The sequence below is a fragment of the Cherax quadricarinatus genome, chromosome 89 (assembly GCF_038502225.1).
Source record: "Cherax quadricarinatus isolate ZL_2023a chromosome 89, ASM3850222v1, whole genome shotgun sequence".
NCBI classification, from domain to species: domain Eukaryota; kingdom Metazoa; phylum Arthropoda; class Malacostraca; order Decapoda; family Parastacidae; genus Cherax; species Cherax quadricarinatus.
In genome coordinates this window covers 8,410,943-8,419,733 of record NC_091380.1, presented here as the reverse complement: position 1 = coordinate 8,419,733, position 8,791 = coordinate 8,410,943, and the positions used below count along the sequence as shown (strand labels likewise).

The following is an 8,791-nucleotide window of genomic DNA, read 5'->3' as shown; positions in this document are numbered from 1 at the left end:
TGTGTTGAAGATGTTTAATGCCCGCCGTCTGCAGTCTCTGATGAAGTGACGAGGATAGTGAAGTTTAGAAAATACTTGTTCAATTATAGTGCATTCTGCCTCAAGGAACTCATTGCTGCAGATTCTGAGTGAGCGCAGGAAGAAGCCTATAATTACACCACCAGGTAGATCTGTTTGTGACTTGAAAAAGCCCACTGTGTGGGCGAAACGTTGTCAATAAAGGATCACATTAAACTGCATATGTGTTTATGTTTCCATTGTGTCGGTATTTTATACCATTTATTTTCAAGTAATAATAATGTTGATTTCTAGCAGTACATAGATTAGTTCGTTTTGTGCTGCTGGGCGGAAGCTGCTACCTATACAACCACTCCTTGAGAAGAGTTGCGACCTTCCTGCTGCTGGGTACCATCCACCACCGTCATGTAACTACTTATCTCCAAGCGTCTCTGCAGTCAAGACACCCTCAGCAGTCATGCTGAGACAAGCATGGCACAGATAGTTCTGTCGACCGCGACAGGTAGAGAGCAGCAGCTGGATGGTACCACAATGGTCACACACAAGACTGGCGACACCCTGACCACTGCACTGGTGCCGATTCATCAGGCATTGTGTATCGACTCCGACCTGTCATACACGTTGACTCCACCTCTGCAATCAATACCCTCTCCCATCCTCAACCACAGGACAATGTTCACCTCATCACATCGATTCTGAGCATAATGACAGCCTTAGAAGCTCAGGGTAACAGATCGACATTGAACTGGATCCCCAGCCATGCTGGCATCCGGGGAAATGAGGCGGCAGATGATGCAGCCAAGGAAGCCATATTATTATTATAATCAAGGGGAAGCGCTAAACCCGTAGGATTATACAGCGCCTGGGGGGGATGTGGAAGGCATTCAGGCTTAATTCGGGGAACTGGAGCACAGATCCAATTCCCTAAATCAAGAGCCCCTCACCAACATCAAGGAACCTTCCCTGAGGGGAAGGAAGCCACAGAGTATCCATATGTTGGGATTGCTGTCCCCATCAGCCTAGGACAGACCAAACTGGTGGTCGCCAGAGTAATGAAACTTACGGGGGAGGTCCTAGGTGATACCCCATCTCAACAGTGGTACCGAACAGCAACTCAGGGAGAACTCCCTCCATACGATAAAAGATGGTCCAGAGCGCAGTGTACTGTCATCCATCGGCTTCGTTTAGGCTTTTCCACAGCCAAGATGATGGTAGACAAGGCTGAGGAAATGTGCCAGTACTGTCAGCACGTTGTCCAGCTCCCCCTAACACACTATCTTCTAGAGTGCCAAGCTACCGAGACACTCCGCAGGCAACTAGCACTGATGTTCCCTCCCGAAGAAGACCCAGAGAGAACTGCGGCTACGCTAGTGTACCATGGAGTCAACGAACCAGACAAGTTGTTGCCCGTGATAACATATCCTCCACCTCGCTAGTGTACACGTATGGTGTTGTCGCTTATGATACGCACCAAATCAGTGCTTGAACAGCATACGTTGCAACATTGCAGAACACTTTCTCATTCGGGAGCCAGAGACGGGTCATCGCAAGATTAAGACCCGTGCCAGGACCCCGGTCTTACTGAACATTATACATCCAGCAATCTGCCCTCTCAATGCTTACATTCTTTCTTCTACTGGTGGACTACACCTCACCTTCTGACAGTATATAAGTCTCCATACTGAGAGCAACCTGACCTCTCAATGCTTACATTCTTTCTTCTACTGGTGGACTACACCTCACCTTCTGACAGTATATAAGTCTCCATACTGAGAGCAACCTGCCCTCTCAATGTTTACATTCTTCTACTGGCGGACTACACCTCACCTTCTGACAGTATATAAGTCTCTATACTGTCGCTTCATCTTCACATTGTTTCAGACTATATATCTGTAATCTTTTGACTACCGCCCATCCTATGGACGGTAGTCAAGAGATTACAGAGACACATAATGGGTCTAGGGACTGTACCTCAACATTACAGAGGTACATAATGGGTTCAGTGGCTGTACCTCAACATTACAGAGGTACATAATGGGTTCAGTGGCTGTACCTCAACATTACAGAGGTACATAATGGGTTCAGTGGCTGTACCTCAATATTACAGAGGTACATAATGGGTTCAGTGGCTGTACCTCAACATTACAGAGGTACATAATGGGTTCAGTGGCTGTACCTCAACATTACAGAGGCACATAATGGGTCCAGGGACTGTACCTCAACATTACAGAGGTACATAATAGGTCCAGGGACTGTACCTCAACATTACAGAGGTACATAATGGGTCCAGGGACTGTACCTCAACATTACAGAGGTACATAATAGGTCCAGGGACTGTACCTCAACATTACAGAGGTACATAATGGGTCCAGGGACTGTACCTCAACATTACAGAGGCACATAATGGGTTCAGTGGCTGTACCTCAACATTACAGAGGTACATAATGGGTCCAGGGACTGGGGCCAAGAATAGAACTCTTCTCCAGGCTGAGAGACTGACCACCTCAAAACTTACGTCTTCAAGGCTGATGGACTGATTACATCGTCTTCACATCTATACTGCTTCTGCAAACTCTTCTGTACTCGACTGAAGAAGCCTGCTGTGTAGGCGAAACGTTTCGGAATATAGATAGTACCTAACTGTTGCACATGTGTCTTATCATCAACATACCCCAGAGAAAAGCAGGGGTGTGATAAGTACACAAAGATCTAACCCAATAAGTACAAAGGTACTAAGACTCTTCAGCACTCTAACTATATTTTTTAAAGTAGTGGAAGGGTAAGCCAGTGGAAGGCCTCGGTCAGATCACCAAAAGCTCCAGCTGTGGGTCATCATGTGACTACAACCCACGTTACGAAACACTTATCCTGTTATCTGACAAACCTGACCTAACCTAACCTAAGACTGTCTTAATTCCTCAAGTCACTTCCTGATCAGCAAGCTGTGGTGCATATATTGGATTTCGTCTTGCTGTAACTAACAGCCTGGTCGATTAAGCCATCAACCAGGTCTAGTCTGGTGTAGAGGTCCCCGCGACACAGACTGGGCCGGGAGGGGAGCGTTGATTCCCGAAACCATCTGGTGTATACCTGGAGAGAGTTCCGGGGGTCAACGTCCCCCGCGGCCCGATCTGTGACCAGGCCTCATGATGGATCAGGGCCTGATCAACCAGGCTGTTACAGGTATACTTATAGTAAAAAGCGAGTTGTTTAATATGTTTATTATGCACCCCATACCCATCCTGTGGGCGGTAGTCAAAAGATTACAAAGGTACGTAATGGGTGCAGTGACTGGACCCCAAAGTTATGATAGCTGAACAAGTTACAAAGGTAAGGAACTCCAGGTAGATCTGGTCACAATCATGGCAAGTTACAGAGGTAATGAATCAGCTTCACTCCTATACATGGTTACAGTCATGAACAAATTACAAAGTAATGAACCACTGATACGTCCACACCTGGTCACAATTGTAATGAGTTATAAATACAAATATTAAGTGGGTCATACACCCACACTAGCATACAGTGAGCATTACTAATCTTCATGTATTGTTCCTGTATCTCCACGATTTTCTTGGTACAGAATAATACGTTGAATATTTCGCCTACACAGTAGGCTTCTTCAGTAAAATACAAAGGAAGCAGTAGTAGTGAAATTAGGATGTAATCAGTCCATCAACCTTGGGGAAAAAGTATCTGGGGTGGTCAGTCCCTCAGCCTGGAGAACAGTTCAGCACCATGGTCTGGAACAAGGTGGTCAGTCCCTCAGCCTGGATAACAGTTCAGCACCATGGTCTGGAACAAGGTGGTCAGTCCCTCAGCCTGGAGAAGAGTTCAGCTCCATGGTCTGAAACAAGGTGGTCAGTCCCTCAGCCTGGAGAAGAGTTCAGCTCCATGGTCTGGAACAAGGTGGTCAGTCCCTCAGCCTGGAGAACAATTCAGCTCCATGGTCTGGAACAAGGTGGTCAGTCCCTCAGCCTGGAGAACAATTCAGCTCCATGGTCTGGAACAAGGTGGTCAGTCCCTCAGCCTGGAGAAGAGTTCAGCTCCATGGTCTGGAACAAGGTGGTCAGTCCCTCAGCCTGGAGAACAGTTCAGCTCCATGGTCTGGAACAAGGTGGTCAGTCCCTCAGCCTGGAGAACAATTCAGCTCCATGGTCTGGAACAAGGTGGTCAGTCCCTCAGCCTGGAGAAGAGTTCAGCTCCATGGTCTGGAACAAGGTGGTCAGTCCCTCAGCCTGGAGAAGAGTTCAGCTCCATGGTCTGGAACAAGGTGGTCAGTTCCTCAGCCTGGAGAACAATTCAGCTCCATGGTCTGGAACAAGGTGGTCAGTCCCTCAGCCTGGAGAACAATTCAGCTCCATGGTCTGGAACAAGGTGGTCAGTCCCTCAGCCTGGAGAAGAGTTCAGCTCCATGGTCTGGAACAAGGGGGTCAGTCCCTCAGCCTGGAGAACAATTCAGCTCCATGGTCTGGAACAAGGTGGTCAGTCCCTCAACCTGGTGAACAGTTCAGCACCATGGTTTGGAACAAGGTGGTCAGTCCCTCAACCTGGAGAACAGCTCAGCACCATGGTCTGGAACAAGGTAGTCAGTCCCTCAGCCTGGAGAACAATTCAGCTCCATGGTCTGGAACAAGGTGGTCAGTCCCTCAGCCTGGAGAAGAGTTCAGCTCCATGGTCTGGAACAAGGTGGTCAGTCCCTCAGCCTGGAGAAGAGTTCAGCTCCATGGTCTGGAACAAGGTGGTCAGTTCCTCAGCCTGGAGAACAATTCAGCTCCATGGTCTGGAACAAGGTGGTCAGTCCCTCAGCCTGGAGAACAATTCAGCTCCATGGTCTGGAACAAGGTGGTCAGTCCCTCAGCCTGGAGAAGAGTTCAGCTCCATGGTCTGGAACAAGGGGGTCAGTCCCTCAGCCTGGAGAACAATTCAGCTCCATGGTCTGGAACAAGGTGGTCAGTCCCTCAACCTGGTGAACAGTTCAGCACCATGGTTTGGAACAAGGTGGTCAGTCCCTCAACCTGGAGAACAGCTCAGCACCATGGTCTGGAACAAGGTAGTCAGTCCCTCAGCCTGGAGAACAATTCAGCTCCATGGTCTGGAACAAGGTGGTCAGTCCCTCAGCCTGGAGAAGAGTTCAGCTCCATGGTCTGGAACAAGGTGGTCAGTCCCTCAGCCTGGAGAAGAGTTCAGCTCCATGGTCTGGAACAAGGTGGTCAGTCCCTCAGCCTGGAGAAGAGTTCAGCTCCATGGTCTGGAACAAGGTGGTCAGTCCCACAGCCTGGAGAAGAGTTCAGCTCCATGGTCTGGAACAAGGTGGTCAGTCCCTCAGCCTGGAGAACAATTCAGCTCCATGGTCTGGAACAAGGTGGTCAGTCCCTCAGCCTGGAGAACAGTTCAGCTCCATGATCTGGAACATGGTCAGTCCCTCAGCCTGGAGAACAATTCAGCTCCATGGTCTGGAACAAGGTGGTCAGTCCCTCAGCCTGGAGGAGAGTTCAGCTCCATGGTCTGGAACAAGGTGGTCAGTCCCTCAGCCTGGAGAACAATTCAGCTCCATGGTCTGGAACAAGGTGGTCAGTCCCTCAGCCTGGATAACAGTTCAGCTCCATGGTCTGGAACAAGGTGGTCAGTCCCTCAGCCTGGAGAAGAGTTCAGCACCATGGTCTGGAACAAGGTGGTCAGTCCCTAAGCCTGGAGAACAGTTCGGCTCCATGGTCTGGAACAAGGTGGTCAGTCCCTCAGCCTGGAGAACAGTTCAGCACCATGGTCTGGAACAAGGTGGTCAGTCCCTCAGCCTGGAGAACAGTTCAGCTCCATGGTCTGGAACAAGGTGGTCAGTCCCTCAGCCTGGAGAACAATTCAGCTCCATGGTCTGGAACAAGGTGGTCAGTCCCTCAGCCTAGAGAAGAGTTCAGCTCCATGGTCTGGAACAAGGTGGTCAGTCCCTCAGCCTGGAGAACAGTTCAGCTTCATGGTCTGGAACAAGGTGGTCAGTCCCTCAGCCTGGAGAACAGTTCAGCTCCATGGTCTGGAACAAGGTGGTCAGTCCCTCAGCTTGGAGAACAGTTCAGCTCCATGGTCTGGAACATGGTCAGTCCCTCAGCCTGGAGAACAATTCAGTTCCATGGTCTGGAACAAGGTGGTCAGTCCCTCAGCCTGGAGAACAATTCAGCTCCATGGTCTGGAACAAGGTGGTCAGTCCCTCAGCCTGGAGAACAATTCAGCTCCATGGTCTGGAACAAGGTGGTCAGTCCCTCAGCCTGGATAACAGTTCAGCTCCATGGTCTGGAACAAGGTGGTCAGTCCCTCAGCCTGGAGAACAGTTCAGCACCATGGTCTGGAACAAGGTGGTCAGTCCCTCAGCCTGGAGAAGAGTTCAGCACCATGGTCTGGAACATGGTGGTCAGTCCCTCAGCCTGGAGAAGAGTTCAGCACCATGGTCTGGAACAAGATGGTCAGTCCCTCAGCCTGGAGAAGAGTTCAGCACCATGGTCTGGAACATGGTGGTCAGTCCTGTCAGCCTGGAGAAGAGTTCAGCACCATGGTCTGGAACAAGGTGGTCAGTCCCTCAGCCTGGAGAAGAGTTCAGCACCATGGTCTGGAACAAGGTGGTCAGTCCCTCAGCCTGGAGAAGAGTTCAGCTCCATGGAGCTGAACTCTTCTCCAGGCTGAGGTAAGTTTGTTCGGGTACAGGTACACATAAATACAGTTACATAAATTATCATACATGGCAGTATATGTGTAGATTATCAAGGACAACCCAAAAAAGTCAGTGACTTATTTCCACTGGGGTCCTTGATGGACTGACCACCTCCAAGGTTGATGGACTGATTATATCATCTTCTTTTCATTACTACTGCCTCTGTATTTGACTGAAGTCTACTATGTAGGCGAAATATTGTACATGTGTCTTAATCTTAAATCTGTCAATTTGGGTTGCTTAGGCGAGTTATCCCCAGATGATATTCGGCGAGTTATCCCACCTTCCTCCGATATCCCCAGATGATATTCGGCGAGTTATCCCACCTTCCTCCGATAATGAAGATGATATTCGGTGAGTTATCCCACCTTCCTCCGATAATGAAGATGATATTCGGTGAGTTATCCCACCTTCCTCCGATAATGAAAGTGATATTCGGCGAGTTATCCCACCTTCCTCCGATAATGAAGATGATATTCGGTGAGTTATCCCACCTTCCTCCGATAATGAAAGTGATATTCGGTGAGTTATCCCACCTTCCTCCGATAATGAAAGTGATATTCGGCGAGTTATCCCACCTTCCTCCGATAATGAAGATGATATTCGGTGAGTTATCCCACCTTCCTCCGATAATGAAGATGATATTCGGTGAGTTATCCCACCTTCCTCCGATAATGAAGATGATATTCGGTGAGTTATCCCACCTTCCTCCGATAATGAAAGTGATATTCGGCGAGTTATCCCACCTTCCTCCGATAATGAAGATGATATTCGGTGAGTTATCCCACCTTCCTCCGATAATGAAGATGATATTCGGTGAGTTATCCCACCTTCCTCCGATAATGAAAGTGATATTCGGTGAGTTATCCCACCTTCCTCCGATAATGAAAGTGATATTCGGTGAGTTATCCCACCTTCCTCAGATAATGAAGATGATATTCGGTGAGTTATCCCACCTTCCTCCGATAATGAAGATGATATTCGGTGAGTTATCCCACCTTCCTCCGATAATGAAGATGATATTCGGTGAGTTATCCCACCTTCCTCCGATAATGAAGATGATATTCGGTGAGTTATCCCACCTTCCTCCGATAATGAAGATATTCGGTGAGTTATCCCACCTTCCTCCGATAATGAAGATATTCGGCGAGTTATCCCACCTTCTCCCCCATTGTTTCCCTCACAAAAAAGACAGTGAAAGGAACACCAAGAGCGCAGACGGCAGCATAAAATCCATAAAGGCCTGGCTGTGTGAGTCCATTCCTCATAGGGGTGTAGAGCTGCAGGGAAGCGAAGGATGCCAAGGTTGCTACTGAGAATGGCACACTTGCTGCCTGTTGGGTCAGTAAGTTAATTCAGTTATACACAAAGTTACTTAGATTATCATATATAGCTGACTTTGAGTTATTTCCATTGAGGGTCAGAAGAGAATCTGGGTGAAAAGAGTTACAAGGGAAAAAAAAGTTAGACCCCTGGCTGTCTTCAAGACCCCTGGATGTCTTCATGACCCCTGGATGTCTTCAAGACCCCTGGTTGTCTTCAAGACCCCTGGCTGTCTTCAAGACCCCTGGTTGTCTTCAAGACCCCTGGTTGTCTTCAAGACCCCTGAATGTCTTCAAGACCCCTGGCTGTCTTCAAGACCCCTGGTTGTCTTCAAGACCCCTGGTTGTATTCAAGACCCATGGATGTCTTCAAGACCCCTGGTTGTCTTCAAGACCCCTGGATGTCTTCAAGACCCCTGATTGTCTTCAAGACCCCTGGTTGTCTTCAAGACCCCTGGTTGTCTTCAAGACCCCTGGATGTCTTCAAGACCCCTGGTTGTCTTCAAGACCCCTGGTTGTCTTCAAGACCTCTGGTTGTCTTCAAGACCCCTGGTTGTCTTCAAGACCCCTGGATGTCTTCAAGACCCCTGGTTGTCGTCAAGACCCCTGGTTGTCTCCAAGATCCCTAGTTGTCTTCAAGATCCCTGGTTGTCTTCAAGACCCCTGGCTGTCTTCAAGACCCCTGGTTGTCTTCAAGACCCCTGGATGTCTTCAAGACCCCTGGATGTCTTCAAGATCCCTGGTTGTCTTC

At 48.8% G+C, this 8,791-nt stretch overlaps 1 protein-coding gene across 20 annotated transcripts in view; it reads right to left on the bottom strand.

Annotated features, from left to right (window-relative positions):
• Positions 1-3,224: 3,224 nt before the first annotated feature.
• The window catches only part of LOC128697224 (facilitated trehalose transporter Tret1), a 42,670-nt gene continuing 37,103 nt past the window's right edge, over positions 3,225-8,791 (bottom strand). For 16 of the 20 annotated variants that reach the window (XM_053788790.2, XM_053788806.2, XM_070104148.1 and 13 more), the window contains exon 10: positions 3,225-8,052. In XM_053788790.2, coding sequence (XP_053644765.2) covers positions 7,870-8,052 — 183 coding nt within the window. In that variant the 3' untranslated portion in view covers positions 3,225-7,869. The remainder of the gene's footprint in view (positions 8,053-8,791) is intronic. The other 4 variants (XR_011394565.1, XM_053788804.2, XM_053788796.2 and 1 more) reach the window with 4 other exon arrangements.